The sequence below is a fragment of the Podarcis cretensis genome, assembly GCF_951804945.1.
Source record: "Podarcis cretensis genome assembly, chromosome: 3".
In the NCBI taxonomy this organism is placed as follows: Eukaryota; Metazoa; Chordata; class Lepidosauria; order Squamata; family Lacertidae; genus Podarcis; species Podarcis cretensis.
Window position 1 is genome coordinate 22030859 of NC_137172.1, and position 20273 is coordinate 22051131.

General features: G+C 40.6%; 1 protein-coding gene and 1 long non-coding RNA gene across 3 annotated transcripts in view; one reads left to right on the top strand and one right to left on the bottom strand.

Annotated features, from left to right (window-relative positions):
• Positions 1-531: 531 nt before the first annotated feature.
• LOC307212037 overlaps positions 532-20273 on the top strand; it is a 232329-nt gene continuing 212587 nt past the window's right edge. The window contains exon 1 of the long non-coding RNA XR_013836753.1: positions 532-831. This is a non-coding gene — a long non-coding RNA (uncharacterized lncRNA). The remainder of the gene's footprint in view (positions 832-20273) is intronic.
• CAMKMT (calmodulin-lysine N-methyltransferase) overlaps positions 16672-20273 on the bottom strand; it is a 254117-nt gene continuing 250515 nt past the window's right edge. For both annotated transcript variants that reach the window (XM_079968972.1, XM_079968973.1), the window contains exon 11: positions 16672-19147. In XM_079968972.1, coding sequence (XP_079825098.1) covers positions 19073-19147 — 75 coding nt within the window. In that variant the 3' untranslated portion in view covers positions 16672-19072. The remainder of the gene's footprint in view (positions 19148-20273) is intronic.

Genomic DNA, 20273 nt, shown 5'->3' on the forward strand with positions numbered 1-20273 from the left:
CCACAGCTAACAGATGAGAACTATAGTTTGTGGTCTTTTCGGATGGAGGCGCTTTTGACCTCTAGAGAAGTATGGACCTATGTAACTGATGACCCTCCTGACCCTGTAACTAATGCTTGGTCGAAAGGAGATGCAAAAGCCAGGGCGATAATTAATTTGGCAGTCAGCGACCAGCAAATAGTCTATATAAGGAATAAGAAAACTGCCAAAGAAATGTGGGACAGTCTTGCAGCAGTGCATGTTAGAAAGGAGTCAGCGTCTGCATTGACGTTTTTCAAGCAGTTGTACAAGACTAAGTTGCAGCCTGGTGGTGATTTGGCAGCACACTTGAGACGTCTGGAGGCAATACGCGGCGAATTAATTCGAAGGGACATGGACATACCTGATATTCAGTATGTTTTTATCATTCTTTGTTCCCTTAACGAGGACTTTGATGGCATAGCTAGCCAGATATCTGCCGTCCCACCAGCACAATTAACTGTGGAAGGGGTGACGGCAAGATTAATGGGCGAGTTGGATAGAAGGGAGGCTTGTGCCATAAGCTCTCCTATTTCCAGAAGTAATGAGGAACGCCATATGCAAACTTGTGGTGATGCGACTGCATTTAAAGTTGCAAAGCGTTGTTGGTTCTGCAATAAGCAAGGACATTTTGCAAAGGACTGCAGATCCAAAAGAAAGCAAAGTACTCCTAAGCCTGTTTCTGCTCTTCAGTCACGGTTGTCATCTCAGCAGCCAACATCACACCGTAAAGACAGAAATGAGCCGCGAGCTTTTCATGCTCGGACTGCAGATCATAAAAGAATTAAAGGTGCCAAGTGGAAGTCTTTTATTGTGGACTCAGGAGCCTCTCACCACGTTTGCAACGATCGAAGTTTGTTTATTTCTTTCGAAGAGGAAATTGGTAATGTACATTTAGCCAATTCACAAGTCTTGCAGTCGCTTGGCAGGGGTACTGTTAAACTTGACTCTTTAAACATTACAATAGTGAACTGCATTTACTGCCCATCAGTGGACAATTTATTATCAGTAAGGTGTTTTGCTCGTCAAGGCATAAGTGTGCGTTTCTTAAATTCAATGTGTGAGTTTTTTGAGGGGAACAAACGTCTATTGTATGCCCGGGACTCTGATGGTTTATATAGACTGTATTTTCACACCTACTCCCAATCGCCTATAAATTGCAGAGCAGCACAGTCAAGCCAGGGGTTGAGGAATGTAAGGCCACATTCTGGGTGTGTCCATGAGGCGCACAGAATTCTGGGACACTTGAATTTTGCTGATGTAATTAGGACAAAGAATATTGTTAATGGCCTCAACTTAAAACCATGTAAATTCTTTATGCAATGTCTATCCTGTTGCAAGAATAAGATTAAGGTTGCACGCAAGGGTAGGTGCTCAGATAGGAAAGTAACTGAGCCATTTGAGCGTGTACATTGTGACTTAGTTGGGCCACTCCCGCCATCATTAGGAGGTTCTAAGTACTGGCTCACTCTCATAGACCAGTATAGTAGATATTGTTGGACTTATGCAATAGCTGACAAGTCCCAAGCATTTGAGAAGTACAAAGTTTTTTGTAACTGGGTAAAAACGCACTTTAACAAACCAATTAAGAACCTGTTTTCTGACCGGGGCGGGGAATTTGTTTCTGAGGATTTTGAGAAATTCCTGGAAGCGCAGGGGACTACTCATGAGTTATCTTGCCCCCGAAGTCCCTGGCAAAATGGGCTTGTTGAAGTTGTGCAGCGTGATCTGCAAGCAGGGGTCAAAACTTATCTGCACGATGCTAATCTGCCCAAAGACTTTTGGGCTGAAGCGCTTAATGCATTTTGTTATGTTAGAAATCGCAGTTATCATTCTGGTTTAGATGTCACCCCCTATGAGAAGCTGTTTAAAAAACGCCCTAATCTGAAATACCTACGCATTTGGGGTTCAGATGTAATTATGCATTACCCCGCTAAGCAGAAACTGGGTGAGCGTAGTGTTCAGGGAAAATTAATGGGCTACCAGCAGGGGGCGTACAGAATTTACATACCAGCAACTGGCAAATTTCATATTACCAGAAGCATGATACAAACTGTAAATTGGAATGGAGTTGCTGTTTTCCAAGATACTGACGGTATAGATAGTACTGAGGAAGAAGAGGAAGAAGCAGAAGCAGCAGGAAATGGTGCTTCTGAATTAATGGAAAAAGACGAAAAGCCTGTTGAATCTGATAATTTGTTTGATGATTTAAAGTCACAGGCACCTGAGGGGAGGTTAGATTCTCTTGATTTTTCTGACCGTGAGCTTAGCCTACAGGCACCTCTTCAGTCTGACAATGATGATTTACAACCTGAAACTAGTGGTTCACTTAGTCCCATTAAGTCTGAGGAGTCTGACTCTCCTTCTGGACTAAGACGTTCAGATAGAAAGAGGCAGAAGCCACAACGATTTGCAGATGAACATTTTAATACTGTGTATGCCAATAAGGCGGTTTTTGAGCCAAAAAGCTACAATGATGTTCAGAATTTACCTAAGCACCAAGCTGCAAATTGGTATAAAGCTATGAACTCTGAGATAGCTTCTTTAAAAGAGCATAACACTTGGTCTCTTGTACCACAAACCCCAGATATGAGACTTATTGATTCAAAATGGGTTTATAGAGTTAAAATGAATGACAAAAATGAAGTTGTAAGGTACAAGGCAAGATTAGTTGCTAGGGGTTTTCAACAAATTCCAGGCGAAGATTATGATTTGTGTTATTCGCCAAGTGTAAAATATGAAACAGTTAAACTTTTGTTAAAAGATGCATCACAACATGGACATTCTGTTTATCACCTAGATATAAAAACTGCATATTTGTTTGCAGATTTAAAAGAACAAATTTTTATGCGTGTTCCTGAAGGCATAGACGCCGCTGAAGGTTTGGTATGCAAATTAAATAAATCCCTTTATGGTCTGCACCAAAGTGGAAGGAATTGGCACCAAACTTTAGCAAAAGAATTGCTGGATATTGGTTTTTCACAAGGAAAGGCAGACAACTGTGTGTTTATAAAGGAAGGGGCAAACTCTGTAACAAAGATATGTGTGTATGTAGATGACGTGTTAATTTCTACAAAAACTAAACAGGAATATGAAGAGGTAGTTTCACAGTTACAGAAGAAATTTGATGTGGTGGAATTAGGCATAGCTAAAAATTACTTATCCATGCAAATTGAGAAAGGCAAAAATGGATCTTTTCTGGTTCATCAAACTGCAAAAATTGATGACCTTGTTGAAATGCTATGTTTAGAAAATGCAAATGGGAAGGAAACGCCTATGGTGTGTGGTTTCACCTTTACAGGTGAAGATAAACCATTTCCTAACAAAACTTTGTATCGTTCTGCCATAGGCAAGCTAAATTTCATTCAAAGAATCTCAAGACCAGATATAACTTATGCTTTTCACTTTCTGGCAAAATTTGTGGAAAAGCCTACTACACAATGTTTCTCTGCTCTTAAGAGAGTGGTAATGTACCTTAAACATACCAAACATTATAGGTTGCAGTTTACGTCAAGTATTGACAAAGGTTTTGAAATTTTCTGCGATGCATCTCATGCAGTGGAACAAAATAATTGCAGGGGTGTGTCTGGTATGGTGTTTTGTTATAACGGTTGTCCATTTGAATGGAAGTCCCAGACACAAACCATTATTTGTCTCTCCACAACAGAGAGTGAATTATGTGCATGCGTTCAGGCCACTCGTGATGTAGAATGGTATCTGCAAGTATTTGCAGACCTACAGATGCAAGTAACACTACCAGTAAAAGTTTATCTTGATTCCCAGAGCGGACTCGCTATCCTGTGTTCAGAGACCAATACGCAGCGCACTAGAGTCTTAAGATTACGTTTGCAGTTTGTAAAGAAACTAATTGCTGACGGAATGATTGTATTTGAATATGTCCCAGGTGATAATCAAATTGCGGACATTTTTACAAAAGCACTTCCAAAGGTTACACATGAAAAACATGTACAAAGTATGCTTTATGTTTTTGTTCCACAATGATGAACCGCAGGGGAAATGTTGAATGGTTTCTTTAAATGTAAAGGTTCATCATTGTTCCACCTAATGTGTATGTCTTTAAGGGGCCAGAGCAAGGGCCAGAGCAAGATAACGAGACCCAGCTTTACAGCTGTGAAACATAGCAGGTGCTGCCGAGTTGCATTGATTAAGGTGTGTCAGCATTTGCATGTAGTATATAAGGAGCAGCACCTAGCTCTCCCATTACCCTGGGGGTTGGGTTGGTGGTTGGGTCTGGTTTGTTGATGTATTTAGTGTAAATGGAGTTTTTGTTTTTCGTAATTAAAACCTGAAGTTATTTTTGAGTCCCTTTCTTTTTAATGCATGATCTCCCCAGCAAGCTCTCTGCAGCGCTACCATACTGCAAATAGCCAACACTCAGTAGTGGCACCCGCCCTGTGGAACGCCCTCCCATCAGATGTCAAAGAGAAAAACAACTACCAGACTTTTAGAAGACATCTGAAGGCAGCCCTGTTTAGGGAAGCTTTTAATGTTTGATGCATTACTGTATTTTAATATTTTGTTGGAAGCCCCCCATAGTGGCTGGGGAAGCCCAGCCAGATGGGCGGGGTATAAATAATAAATAATAATTATTATTATTATTATTATTACTATTACTATTACTATTACTACGATGACGACTACTGCTACACAGGCAGTCTTTTGAATAGCCCCACGTGGTGACAGACTATAAAAGGTTCAAAACAAAGTTGAAATTATGAATGATAAGGAAAATGTGAGCAGAGATAATTTTTTCTCATTTTCTTATTATACTAGAGCTTGAGGTTTCATAAAAACATGGAATCACAGAATCATAGAATTCTAGGGTTGGAAGGGACCCTGAGGTTAGAGGACTAAATCCAACTAAGTAATCGTGCAAGTGAAACAACTTCTGGTTGCACAACAAAATTTCCCCTTTCCTTTCTCTACCCCCACAGGGGGCCTGGGAGAAGCTCCCAGAGATTTTAGGGAGGTGTGAGGATCACATGAGAGATCAGAGAGAAGTTCCACTGCACAGGTGGAAATGGTTTTACTTGGTCAATGACTTAGGTGGATACAGCCCAGAAAGGGGCAAAGAGTTCTTCAGACAACTTTTTTTTTTAAAAAAAGAGTGTGTATAAGGATTTATTGGAAATTTTCTACACAAGTACAGAAATACCATTAAAAGTCCGTTCACATCAAGAGGAGGCAGGTTGGACAAGTTAAAACAGGTGAACCATGAAGTGATCCAGAGCTGTGTTTAAAAAAGTAATTGGTGACCTTGGAGAAAACACTGCTACTTGTTGAGAGATTCTCTCTTTTAACCCAGAGATTACTTGCTCTGTTCACCGTATTAGCAAAATAGCATCTCAAAACATGAAAAGTGCTACCTCATGTATTTTCACACAAACCTCTTGTGAAATTCAGACTGCAGTGTGTCACTGACAATTATTTTTGTCTTAAAAAAAAAATCTTATCTACCTTTTTGTATTTTTCTTGAAGACAGTGCCCTGCCCACATGTAATGGTAAGTAAACATAGATGGACAAACTATGGCTTGCCGTAAGCAAGCAAATGTACTCATATATTATGCCCTCGGATTCCTCCTGTGTTTTGTTTGGAGAAAAACATACCATGAGTGCTGGTTCACTGAGCCAGTGTTTCTAACCACCTGGGGAAAGGAGGAGAAGCACAAATGTGATTTGAACAGTGTGCACCACCATTTATGGTTGCATGTTTATAGTAAACTGTAGTTTTTTAAGCTATGTCTTGCTATCACATACAAACCATAATTCCATCTGATTTTTGCTTTGATGTTTGCCTGAGGCAGCACTGGACCAGGACCACGAAGAACAGCAAATCTTTTTATTTATTGTTTTAACCGCTCAGGATTTTGCTCATTGGTATCATCAGATAACTCATAGTTTATTGTTATTAATATGATTATGATGATGATGAATGTGTATACTGCTTAATGCAAAGATTGCTTCTAAGCTGCTCCCAAACCATAAAAACCAACTGTGCATTGTTAAAATACGGACTACGCAAAAGCCTTTGACTGTGTCGACCACAGCAAACTACAGTAAGTTCTTAAAGAAATGGGAGTGCCTGATCACCTCATCTGTTTCCTGAAAAATCTCTATGTGGGACAAGAAGCTACAGTTAGAACTGGAGATGAAACAACGGATTGGTTCAAACTTGGGAAAGGAGTATGACATGGCTGTATATTGTCTCCCTGCTTATTTAACTTACATGCAGAATTCATCATGCGAAAGGCTGGACTGGATGAATCCCTAGCCGGAATTAAGATTGCCGGAAGAAATATAAACAACCTCAGATATGTAGATGACACAACCTTGATGGCAGAAAGTGAGGAGGAATTAAAGAACCTCTTAATGAGGGTGAAAGAGGAGAGTGCAAAATATGATCTGAAGCTCAACATCAAAAAAACTAAGATCATGGCCACTAGTCCCATCATCTCCTGGCAAATAGAAGGGGAAGAAATGGAGGCAGTGAGAGATTTTACTTTCGTGGCTCCATGATCACTGCAGATGGTGACAGCAGTCACGAAATTAAAAGACACCTGCTTCTTGGGAGAAAAGCGATGACAAACCTAGACAGCATCTTAAAAACCAGAGACATCACCTTGCCGACAAAGGTCCGTATACTTAAAGCTATGGTTTTCCCAGGACTGATGTAGGGAAGTGAGAGCTGGACCATAAAGGCGGCTGATACCAAATAACTGATGCTTTTGAATTATGGTGCTGGAGGAGACTCTGGAGAGTCCCATGGACTGCAAGAGGATCAAACCTCTCCATTCTGAAGGAAATCAGCCCTGAGTGCTCACTGCAAGGACAGATCCTGAAGCTGAGGCTCCAATACTTTGGCCACCTCATGAGAAGAGAAGACTCCCGGGAAAAGACCCTGATGTTGGGAAAGATTGAGGGCTCAAGGAGAAGGGGACGAGAGAGGATGAGATGGTTGGATAGTGTTCTCGAAGCTACCAACATGAGTTTGACCAAACTGGGGAGGCAGTGGAAGACAGAAGCGCCTGGCGTGCTCTGGTCCATGGGGTCACGAAGAGTCGGACACAACTAAACGACTAAACAACAACAAAATACAGAATAATTAAAAACATGCCATTATTAAAAACAATCATATTAAAACAGTAAAACATCAACACCTATGATTAAAATGTGCACTAAAACAATCACAGTAAAGCAGCACAGCAATTAAAACAGGAGAATGCCTGTGTAAACAGGCGTGCCTTCAAAAGCCGACGGAATGCCAATACAGATGGGACCGCTTATATTTCAGCAGAGAGTGCATTGCATAACACAGGTACCACCAGTTAAAATCTATAAAACTGGCTGCCGCAAAGTGTAGCAATGGCCACTTCTTAAAATTATTTAAATGTGATTTAGGTTTATCCTGCAAGAATTTGTCTATCTGGGCTAAATAGAAACAGAGGGATGATATTTTTTTTTTTTTAATAAATTTTTTTATTAAATTTTCACATTTTATCAAGACAAACATACACACACATAGACAAAGACAACACGTATAAAGTTTCATAACCTTACTTTCCTAACCCCAGTTCTTGACCTCCCCCCACCCCCCCTTCATACATCCTAGTTCAATTAAATTAACTCAGCAAATTCATATCTCTCATCCTTTGCATGTTATTATTGTATATATGTATTTTTTTAAAAAAACATTTACTTGGCCAGATTTTACTTATCCAATTTTCTTATAAATATTAAAGCCTTTTCTAAGGTCGACTCGAGTTCCTTCCACGAATTTCCCTTTAATCTTAAAATAGGTCATAATAGTCAAACACAAAAGTCATAAAGATTTAAAAACAAGTTCTCCTTCCCCCCCCCCCAGTCCCGGTTTCTGTCCCTTCCAAATGTCTCCACATCCACAACAACAGTTTTTAGCCTGGATTCCTCACATCTGAGGCCTTTAAGTCCTTGTCAGTCCCTCTTTGCCGATCTTGTTGGTAGCCCTCCTCATTGGTCCTCAGGTTTCGAGGAGGTTCCAGCTCAGTCTCATCAGAACTTCTTCCATCAAAAGTACTTGGCATCAGCTGCTGCAGAAAATCAACCAATCCATACTCAAATAGGAAGCCCCAGTCATATTTCTTATTTCTTTTAAATTCAAATATTCCAGATGATCCAGGGGCTTCCTCCCTCCTCTTTCGCATCTTTCGCAGATTTGTAGTCCAAGGGTCGTCTTCTTCTTTGTATTCTAACAATGTAGGCTTGTGGTTGGTAGTCTCCATCTGTACTGGCCCTTGCTCACTCTCCCCCTGTTCCAAAGCTATCTCTTCTGATTCAGCTGCAGATTTTTCCCCAGTCAAGTCCATTGTGCCTACAGCAGAGTCATTTATTTTAGAGTTCAAGGTTATGAGTTGTTTACTCATGACCGTGGTCTGCTCCTGCAGTTTTCCCACAAGAAAGAACATTCTTTCTAACTCTGCCTGTAATTTTCCATCTGCCGCCATTGTAATATTTCAATGTTTCCCCTAGGGGGATTCTAGTTACTTAATAGTCTTTTCCAATAGTCCTTTACTTTGTTATTTCCCTACTTTGTTTCCAACCACTTTAGTTCAAATGTAACAAATTAAGTCCAAAAAGTATTAAGTAGTAAAGTTTTTAACTTTCGCTGCCCGTTTGACAGCTCCTTTGACAGCTGTCAAACTCCTCGTTCCTTTTTCTCCAGCTCACATAAAGGACACCCCCGGGTCTGGGGGGGTTCAAACAAAAACTTCTAAAAATCCACTCTTACTCTCCAACGCAAATCTTCTTCTGTCAAATTCATGCAAATATTATCTTTTACAAAACACCAAAGAAAGAACTCTCCACCTTAGTTCTCCGATCTTTGCTTTAAATTTTCTGTAGGCAGGGGGGTGCGGACTTCCCTTTAGCACATCCCCCGATCGTACCGAATTCAAAGATAAAGTTTTTTTAGAGTCCAAATTCCAATCTACTCACGGATTAGTTAAAGTCCAAATTTCAGGGAAGAAAGTCAGCGGTCTCCGACCATGGCTCGCGGCTTCGCTCCACTGCAGTAGCGGTCTACTCACAGCACCACGCCACTCCCCGTACCCTCTCCGCAGCCTTTAAAAAGGCTCTTCGTGGGTCGGGGGGGCGCTTTAGGTGCCCGCCGAGTCACCAGGTCCGCAGGCTTCCGCGCCTGCGGTTTCTAAGGGTCCCCGCGTCGCCGTCGCGGTAAGACCCGTCTGCAATGGAGCCGATTCCCTCCGGAGCTCGGAGGGAATCCGCCATTAATCGGATCGCGCTAACCCGGAAGTGGGACAGAGGGATGATAGCAGGATAGGGCTGCTTGTAGGCTTTGCAGGAAATTGTGATTGCCCACTGTTTGAAATAGCATGCGAAACCTGATGGACTCATCGTCTTCTCCAAGATGGTTTTTCTTTGGGATAAATTAAAGAGAGCCAGTGTTGAACAGTACACATAGGGTCTTAAACCAGGGTTGTTGTTTTTTAAAAGACCTGTGATAAATAAATTCAAGTAAATATATTTGTTAACGTTTTGAAATTCAGTCTAACCAATGGGGGGGGTGATCCATGTAAAAACTCATTGAGTATCTATCTATAAATTGAGAGTCAGTGTGGCATAGGGTGGTATTCAGCTAAAATAATTGTGGGAGCAGGATAACTTCTGCTTGCATAATGGAACTCCCCCAATACTCTGCCCATGGGATTTTTCATTCAAAGTTTGATCCCAGGCATCTTTGAAAAAGCCATGCTGAGTGGAAAAGGCAATTCTGGGATTAGATGGGCCAGCAACCTGAGAGTAGAAAGCAGCTCCTTAGATTCACATATATAAGCATGGTCGTGTGAATGAGTCCCGAATTGTCTTTAATCTTGGTTCATCATTTAGAACCACACAGTAGCTGTCTATTAATTTCACTTTCCCCCTGGAATGTGCAATTGCTGATTTTAGTGGTGCTGCTAATGGCTTTTGACACATCACTTTTGAAAATTTTAAATGGGAGATGTTGCATGCATATATATATATATATATATATATGAAATATTTTTTATTTTTTACCTTAAAAGCCACTTGCTCTCTAAATCTGTAGCAACCTGGCAACTGTCTTGGTTACACACCAAGGATTTCACCGAGAACATGTTAGAGGGAATCAGAAAAGCAGAGAAAAGGTCACAAATAAGCACCTTAGGAACAATGAAAGCTTTTCTCCATGTAGCAGTGGGAGAGTTGCAAAGAGGGGGGGGGGGGGGGGAGAAACCACCCTGAAAAGGTATTAATCAGAAGTGGCTATAAATCCTCTGGAGTTTTTGCTCTTATAAAACTCCTTGGAGAAAGTCTTGAAGGAAATGCAGGTCAAAGCCCAAAAAAGCTCTTGATCAGAGATTGCTGGAGGAAAATCTTCCCAGATGCCGTTTAATAGGCTGCAATCACCCCAGGAGTGGGAAAGCCAAGTATGCTTGAAGCATGGTTGCAGTTCCTAATAGGCCTTGTCACACTTAAGGCACTGCAAGCGCCATCCACCGAACAGCTGAAGCTGGCTGGTGATTCATAAAGCCAACAGTTTAAAGTTTATTATGATGAAAGCACTTAATGACAGCCATCGCTAGGGGCCCATCATTTATAAAGCTGCGCTGAGTATTAGACATGTAGCATGACCACCAATTTTGTGTCACAATTGCTACCATAAAATGACCTTTGGTGATTTTTGCTGCATGTGGTGGACAGCTCTTCTTTCACATTAGTGCTCTGTGGCTTTTCTTTGCAGACTATTATGCTGTCTAAAGCTTATTTGGCACTGTCGTGAGCCTCAACCCTTGTTATTACCCCGGAGGCCTGTCTAAAGGGGCGGGGGGGGGGAGGAGGAAAGGCAGAAACCCTCTCATGTTCTATTATGGCACCCCAATCAGCCATTCCTTGGTTAGTGTAATAATTTAATGCACATATTCCTATATTGTTATTGCATTTCTTCTTCATCGTCCACCCCCTCCCCATTTTTTTTAAAGAGAAGTTTTATGTACACTGCACTAAACATCCAGTTAGGTGGAAATGAAATATGCATGTTACCCTATTAGGTGAGACGGGAGTGAAGATTTGGAGTCTTAATTGTCAAATGGATGGGAGAGCGTTGTGCCAAGGCAGTCGATAATAAATCATAATGCAGATTGGAATAATGTGCATCCTTGGAAGAATATCTTGGGTCTAAATGCCGCACTTTGCACAAACATGGAACACAATTTTACAGACTAAGGAGCCAACACAGATTTCCAGGGGGGAAATATTAATGGCATCCTTGTTCCTTCAGCACTGCCTCTGGCTAGTTATAGAATACTTGAATGTACAGTACCAACACTTTAACGTAAAGCTTTTTCAATGCCTTTAAAATGTATCTGTAATTTTATAAATGATATAAAATCTCTTTCTAGTGTGTAAAGAAAAGGGGGGGGGAACCATTCGCATGGCACGCTGCAATTTTGGCAGGATTTACAATATGTGATTTTTGCTGATACCTACTACTGTATTGAGTTTTATATAAAGCTTTTTTTTTTCAATAAGGTGAATTGTTACATGACAAACTCATCTTCCACCATTATCATCTACTGTTTGTGTTTAACAACAGGAGACCCTGCTCTAACAAAACTGTTGTAATGGCTGTACAAATTACTCAGCTGAAAGCTTTTCACCAAACCAAACAGTATTAATCAGCAGTTCTTATGAAGGTGCTAATTAAAAACAATTTTCTTCCTCAGTTTGCAATGCTAAGCCATCTTCACTTGCACTGTTTCGAATATATAGCTATTGTATAAACTCACACATCAGGGCCTCTATTAACTCCCGAATCTCCTATTACCTATTTTATTACATTCCTGTCTTCCAGGTTTATGGGCTTGTTGACATTTTGGATGTCACAGCATGATATGTTTAATCATTTTAAAACTACATTAATTGAAGATGGGGGGCAGGGAGAGAGAGAAGGCTAAGAGCCATTTACAATTCACACATTCAAAGGGCACAGGGCGCCCCAGAGAAAAGACTCAGCTCAACTTTATTGCCAGTGGCTTTTCCGTAAAAAAAACCTTCAAAACAGTCACTCTACTCAATACTTACCCAATTTATTTCTGAGAAAAGCACAAGCATCTTACGTTAACGGCTGCATTTGACCACTAAGAGCCTCGTTCTTGAGGAAAACAACTCAGATGTTTAGTTTATTTCATTTCATTATTTACTTGCAGATTTATAAGCCACTTTACAACCAAAAGTTTCCAAAGCGGTGTACAGGGCGACGAAAACAAGATCCAATGCCAAAAAAGATGAAAGGTTCAGTAAAACCACTTCTAAAATGCCTGTGGAGCTTAACCCAGATTCATGAGTCAAAAATGTGTCCTCTCAGGCTATGGGCTACCTCATTGAACCTCCCTCTTTCTAACTTCTGCACACTTTATGCTCACGAAGAGTTATCAGATCCAAAGGTCCCGGATGGACACAAAGCACTGAACTTTGTCTTACTGGCTGCTAACCGACTTATGACTGTAAGCAAGGAGCCTTTAAGGAGAAACTTATCATACAGGACCAACATTTCAGCGTGGTGTTCATCGGGGGATGACATTTGTGGACAGATTGGCCACCATGCTTATTATTTTTCTTTATAATTTATAACCCACATTTTGTTCATAGACCTTTTGTAAAAAAAAAAGGGGGGGGTTCTAATCAGAATTCTACCTACCAGGTATCAAGGCTACTCTTTGCTTCTGATAACATGGGCAGTGTACCCATTGAAAGCTCATCCTACACTAGATGCCAAGCTGTCTCAGGGAGCACAATGCCTTGGACTGGTCCTGGCCTCTGCAAATGGAAGGGCATATTTCAATCTAACCTTTTAGCGAAACATGAGAATGAATTGGTTGTATCATCAGATGAATGGGACAGAAATGTTGCAATAATTTTAATCTGTTTTAGTATTTTAACTTTTGTATGTTTCCATAGAATTGTTGAGTTGGAAGAGACCTATCTAGCCCAGCCCCGTGCAATGCAGGAAACTCAGCTAAAACACACACAACAGATGACCATCCAACCAGTGAAGGAGAGTCCACCATCTTCTGAGGGTGTCCGTTCCACTGCCGATCAGCTTTCAAAATCATTATAGAGGCATATCTGGTGTGATCACTTCACCCCTTTCATGATCACATTTTATCAAAGGCGGCTTCCTTCCTCAAAGTAGGAGGAAGACGATGCAAATGAATTTTGACCCAGCCCAGTTCACACTACGGCAATCCTACATGGCTAACCAATGCCAAATTTTGAAAGAAAATGTTCCTTCCTTAGCTAATCCTGTTACATGCATTCTTTGCACTAAGTAACAGTGGAAGATGAAGGAGGGCTTCCAGAAAGCAGGAAAGAGTAAGACAAGAGACTACAGATCCTAGAGGCAGCGGGCAGGAGATTGGGAAGTCGAGTCATCAGCTGTGTGTCATGGTGGCACACAGCAGTCCTTTGAGTCTCAAGTACTGGGGCTCATTGAGAGAAGGAATCAAGCAAGGGAGCATAAAGATTAGGCATAGTAAAGAGCTCAAGAAGCTACAAGGCCAGGTAGAGGTAAAATGAAGAGGCTACAAAACACCTGAAGTTCCCTTTTGCATGGGGCATAATTATTTCCTCCCACCCCAAAGTGACAAAGCACCTATATATTCCATGACTTTTACAAAGAAGCCTAGGAACAAATCAAGGGCTAATATGGAGAAAAATGTTGATAATGATGACAAGCTTTCCTATTTTCTCTGTGTCACAATGTCTGGCTTATTCAGCTGAGTTACCAGCTCTGGTCAATGAGGACCACTCTCGTAGGTACCAGTCTTCTAGCGCAGATTGTACAGAGCAATCGCCCTTTGAATCTGAAGTTGCAAACCTAAGTATACCGATGTCAGTCCCCGATAACCCAGAGACTAGAGTGTAAACATGGATGAAACAGGGAATATTTAAATGGAACCTTCATTCGCGAGGAATGGTTTATACCTTTAAGTCTGAGTTTGAAACATCAGTGTGTCTAAAAAATACCCGTCACCAGTATTGTTGCAGAAGAGTATTGTTGGATTGTTTTTATTTGGTTGGATCAAATGCTAGTGTTCCATAGCCCTAAGAAAAATGAAACAAATCCAAAGTTGTTTTGCTTGTGCACAGGCAAGAAGCATGAAAATGCCTCTAAACTTACCATGCAAACTCTCAAGAGTACTTGCAACACAATACTAGTGGTCATTTCCTCTGTACACACACACACACACACACACAGTTTTCTTTGGATCCTATCCCATAATTTGAATCCAAAGCTTTGTTAGCAGAACTGATGAAATACCATCTGCTTCCTGAAGTGAAGCAAAAGTGGTACCCCTCCTCTCATTCCACATGCAGGTGTGGACTGCCGCGGCAGGTGAATCACACTTCAACACTGGTGACGGGACTATGTCCTCTGCTGTATCGGAGGGCATTAGGTTAGTGCAGAGTGTTCAATGCAGGCACCTGACACATAGAGTCTCTCAACACCTCACTGCTGCTCCCTAGAAGCCACCTCATTCTACCCAATGATAGGGCTGGCCTAGTACAGTGGGTTTATCCCTATCCATGAATACAAACATTACAACGAAAGGCAAATAAATGTGTAGTAAAGGCAAAGGTACCTCTGATCGTTGGGTCTAGTCGCTGACGACTCTGCGGTTGTGGCGTTCATCTCGCTCTATAGGTCGAGGGAGCCGGCATTTGTCTGCAGACAGCTTCCGGGTCATGTGGCCAGCATGACTATGCCGCTTCTGGTGAACCAGAGCAGCGCACGGAAACACCATTTACCTTCCCACTGCAGCAGTACTTATTTATCTACTTGCACCTTTTTTGGTGTGCTTTTGAACTGCTAGGTGGGCAGGAGCTGGGACCGAACAACGGGAGCTCACCCCGTCATGAGGATTCGAACTGCCAACCTTCTGATCAGCAAGCCCTAGGCTCAGTGGTTTACACCACAGCGCCACCCTATTGAATTCCTTTTTTCCTAAAGCAAGATCATCGACACTGACTGGCAGTGGCTCTCCAGGGGTTCAGATGGGGGTGTCTCTCAGCCTTACCCGGTGATGCTGAGGACTGACCTGGAATCTTCTGCATGCAAAGCAGAACACGAAGCTACAGCTCCCCCCCCCCAAGGTATCATTCTTTTTGGAAAATATTAAAGCAAGATTGTTTTGTATATGATCGACTGTGGTTTTTCTACTAAGCATTTGAATGGAATGGACACACACAGAGAGCTGCAAGACACATGTAGAATCTATGCCCTTACTGTGAGCTTAGACCACTCATTATTTCTCCCTGCCTCAGTGCATTCATTCAACTGTGTTGGAGAGATGAAATTCCATGAAGCACACAATGGTATGTGATCTGGAGTCCACGGGTTTCCCAGGCACCACTCTCAGCTGAAGGATGAAACTGCAGCGAGCAGAAGAAATTATTTCTGCAGCTCCTGATTGGCTGGGGTGTGTGCATGACAGATACTCACCCCAATGAAAGCTTCCTGTGTTGCATCTAGCCCTTCACTCTGGATAACCAGAGACCTCCTGCCATCTTTGTGGCTTTTGATCCTATCTGGCCCTGCTTGCTCTTCCTTTGCCCCATCCCACCTCATCTCGCTTTTGCCTTTTGCCTGCTCCCTTCTCTCCTGCTTTTATTTGAATTGATTTCCCTGGGAGTTGCCCTTGCCCTCCATCCACCTCTGCACAAAGATCACTCTGGGATAGAACAACTCTCTGGCAGAAAACCTGACTTATTGTCCACGCTGCCCCAATTGGAGCAAAGTGCCCTTTTCATTTATGTGACCTCAAAAGAAACAAAAAGGGAAACATTCAAGAGGACATTGCGCATGTACAGTGCAAGCTAAAATGTTCAGAAAATTAAAGGGAAAAACCACTGTTCTCATTTTGTTGCTCTGTGTGCATGGACAATTGCAAATGGGAGAAAACAACTTGCTTGTAACAGTTCCTGGCATCACCTCCTATGCTTCATCATCTGCAAGCCTCCCTTTCTCTAAAAAAAAAGCTGCACAGCTCCCCAAAATTATGTTAATCTGGTGCATAAGACATTGTCTGAAAGATCCATTCTCCAGATTTTCAGAAAGCTCTTTTTGTAGTCATGTGCATGCCAATACACATTTCATAATGGTTTTTTCTTTCTTTTTCCTGTAACTTTTCCTTCTATCTTCAGTATGCCTGTTTAGTTGTAACTGACATCAGAGTCCTTCCTAGTGCAGCTTATGACAAGAGGTTCATAAGCTGCCATTTCAATATGAATGAGGCTCTCCTTCAGCTGCCTATAAGCCTATGAGAAAACTTGCACCAGTTTATTGTTTCCATTGGTTGTCAGCCCTTGTACAGTGGTTTACATCTTCGGAGCGTTTTTTAATACATTCATTCATTTCAACCTGCATTCAAGCAACACACCAGTATGTACCATTTGCCTCTGTTAAAGTGTGTGTATGAAAGATTATATTTATATTGCACTTGAAGTAAGCTTGGATATATGCGGCTAGTTTTAGGATTACATATATCTTTAATAATTTTATTTTATGATATGGGAACATCATTTCACACAGAGATTTTAACTTTTTATTAAAAAAAAGGTCTTTATTAACATTTCTAGAAGTAGAAACAGCATTCAAAGGCTTGTCGAAAATAGTTCATCTAAGGTAAAAGAAAGAAAAATCAAAAGACGCACACCACAATAAAACACAAGTTTGAAAAAATACCACCTCTGTTATTTTTTCTTAGGGTAGGGATTGAAAAGCAGAAACGAAGCAAAATGTTGATGTTACACAATGATCGTAAACAGCGAATGCTACAGTCTAGGCCCCCCAGTCCTTTCATCAATTATATGCATGAGCAAGTTAGCGTCACCATTCAGCCTCAATGCATAAATGTTTGCAGGATCGTGTTCTTAAAACCCCTTCAATTAAACCCTTACGGGATAATAGGCTGCATTTGAGACACCAGCTTGTACTGACATGACAGGCAGGGAAAAGAAACAAACAACAATAATTAGTTGTTCATTTTGATATACTTGTTATCTCCTCAGAGGGAAAAAAGAGTAGAGCAATAATTTCCAGGGTCATCTGAAAAAAAGTTGGCAAGTTTATCCATCTGTTCTATTCTTAAGCACTTTTGAAGAGACACAGAAGATTCATACTTTGGCTATTTTTTGTGCATCCATTTTTACATTTCCTATTGAATATATATATACCTTGTTGAGATATACATACATACATACGTACACACTCCTATAGAACACATACTGATCGAAATGAGAGCTCTGTCTAAGACAAACCTCAGCCACCTCTAAATTCTTATCATTTCTTAGCAGAAATCCCATGCAGTAAGAGTCTCAATGTGAAATCCATAAAATCCATAAAAGGAGATCTACCACTGAAATACTAGGATAAATGGCTGGTTTGCATTGCCCCTGGTCTTTATCCAACACTGAGAATAGACTGCTGTTTTATCAAAAGAGGAATAAATTGCTGTTATTGTGATGTTAGCCCATCACTTGGCATTGCAATTCAGGTTTTTGTGAGAAAGAAATGTATGATCTAACTGCGACTTGACCTGTGCCTTCTGAGATCCATATAGGTGCTCTAATGGAGCATAAAAAGTGTTGAATACAAGTACATGCAAACTGGTGGCGGATAAATGCATTTGAGGAGAGCAGGGAAGGGAACAGGACTTTTGTGTACAACTCAGTTTGTTAAACTGAAGATGAAAAGCAGCAAACCAAAAGGTAATTATTTTAATGTATTTCATCAATAAATTGCACAATGGGCTGCATTCATATTTGAGACTGCCAGAATTCTTTTCTAAAACCAGGATTGTTGTTGTGGGTTTTTTGCTTTTGTTTTTTAAAAAAGATTATTTGTGTTTGATAACATAAAAAATATATATATATATTAGGCTGTGAGTTTCTGGGAGTGCCAATTCCACCACCACTCTGTCCTCCCCCCCAAAAAACCCCCAAACCATTTTGAGTTCTGCTTCAAAAGGCAGGTATTGTTTCTGGAATGTAAATGTTAACCAAATATGTGAATTACGTTAGGTTTGAACATATTTCGGGAGCAGGTGGGGGGCAAAGGAAGCCCCGCAGCTGCTATAGCATTCAGAATTTCTCAGGCAAGGATCTATCTTTAACAAGAGGTCTGTGGAACAGTTGCAGTTAGATTTCAGTACTGATAAAGCCTCACTTTTCATTCATAGCCAGAGCACTCTTCTTGTACCTAAACAGATAATAAGTACCCAGCACACTCCCCCTTCTTGACACAACACACTGAGACTAATCACACATAATTGGAGAGGAGGAGCAGAGGGACTGGACAAGGCATTGTGTCCAGGGGACAAATGGTCAGTTTATGAGGCTTTGGTTTGAGGCCGTAATTTCTTATACATCTACAGGGAAAGGACCAAAAAAATAAAAAATCATCATGTCAAAAAACATTAACTGATTAAACATTAAGCAAAGCAAGTTTGAAGCATTTCACTCTGAAAGGGGGAGGAAAACCCATAAGGCAAATTTCAAGAAAAGCACGAGGGAGAAAGGAGAAAGGAGGGTGGGTAGGTGGGGAATCAAAATATATCATGAGGTTATATAGAATATGATGTGATGTCTGGTCTGTCCAACAATTATCCAGTTCGGTTGGTCAGGCACAACCACAGAACATATGCTTTTTTCCAAATATTAACAGGAAAGGCTGTTGTTGTTGTTTTTTGTGGAAATGAAGAAAATCGGTGTGCGACGACAGCCACAAGCAGAGAGAAATGGAGCTCGCTTAAGGCTTCAAGTCTTATCAGACTTGCTTTTTAAGAAAACGGACGCGCAGGTTCTAAGACCAATGTACTACGCAGCTGTGGTCTCCCTTCTGAAGAAGCAATGAAAACTTTTACCTACTTTGGTTATACCTAAAATGGCACATTCATATAGCTATCCCCCCACTCCCTGCCCTTTGTAATCAAAGCATATCCACCACACATTCTATCAATGTTTGGTTAAAATAAGAAGAAACGGGTAGTGGAGGTTTTCGTCATAAATGCCTTTTTCTTCTTTTTTCAACTGCAAATTTAAAAAGAGAGAGACAAAGAACAGCAATATTAGCATATTTTAATGACGTGGACACAAAATCTTAGTCACTGAGAGACTCTTTCAGCGAATATTTGAGAGGGTTATATTGCTTATAGCAACAATTACATTTAAGTGCCAAAGAGGATCACAAATATGGAATAGTTAGCAATATATCTATCACAATTTTACATGCCCCTCGTAGCTTTATAACAAAATTGCTCCTGGGAAAAATGCATGCATAGTAATAAATGCAATCGATAGATTCACTCTGTTGATCAAAGTTCATTCCAGTTATATGTCGTATCTGAAATATATGAAAGCTAAAACTACAACTTAAAAGTATAAGACTACAGGACTTATAACAGATACATCATTTAAGATCGCCAGCCATTTAGGAAGTCCTGTAATGCTTTTACACACAAGGCATTTCACCGATTTCTAAGTCATTTCAAAGTCCTTAATGCAGTTCTAAGGGGTTTATGTAGCAATAATGTGCAATTCAAAAATTCTTCTCTTAATACAGAATTAGTACAACCCTATCTTGGCTACAAGAATTGTGTGAAGCTCCCCAACCCACACACAATGTAAAATGAGTTCACTTTTCAAATAAATACTCATCTAGGTGAGTGTCCAGAAACAGTTTATTTACAAAAACAAAACAAAAAAACAACAAACCAATTTGGTGTCTGAAAATTTATTTGCCAAATATTTTTTTTTTAAAAAAAACTAATATAAATTGAATTCATGCAGCTAATCACATGTGCCTGAAATCTGCCATAAAATTTAGAAACCTTCAATGCAGCAATTTCCTCTACAATACTGTGTGTGTGTATACACTTGTATATGTGTATAGATATATTTCAGATGCAGACCAACACAAATCTGAAAGATACAAGTAAAGGAAAATTTCCCATTCCATTCTTTCCCATTCAAACAATATTATTTCCTCTTCTGTAACAGGAGCTATATGTTTTAGCTGGGTTTGGGCATAATAATTACTAATGATATATAAACATAGGTGTTTCCATATCCTTTTATTTAAAGAATAGGTTACCACCTATGGGGAAATGAGGGGGGGATGTTGTAAGAACGAATGTATTTAAATTCTTATCAATAT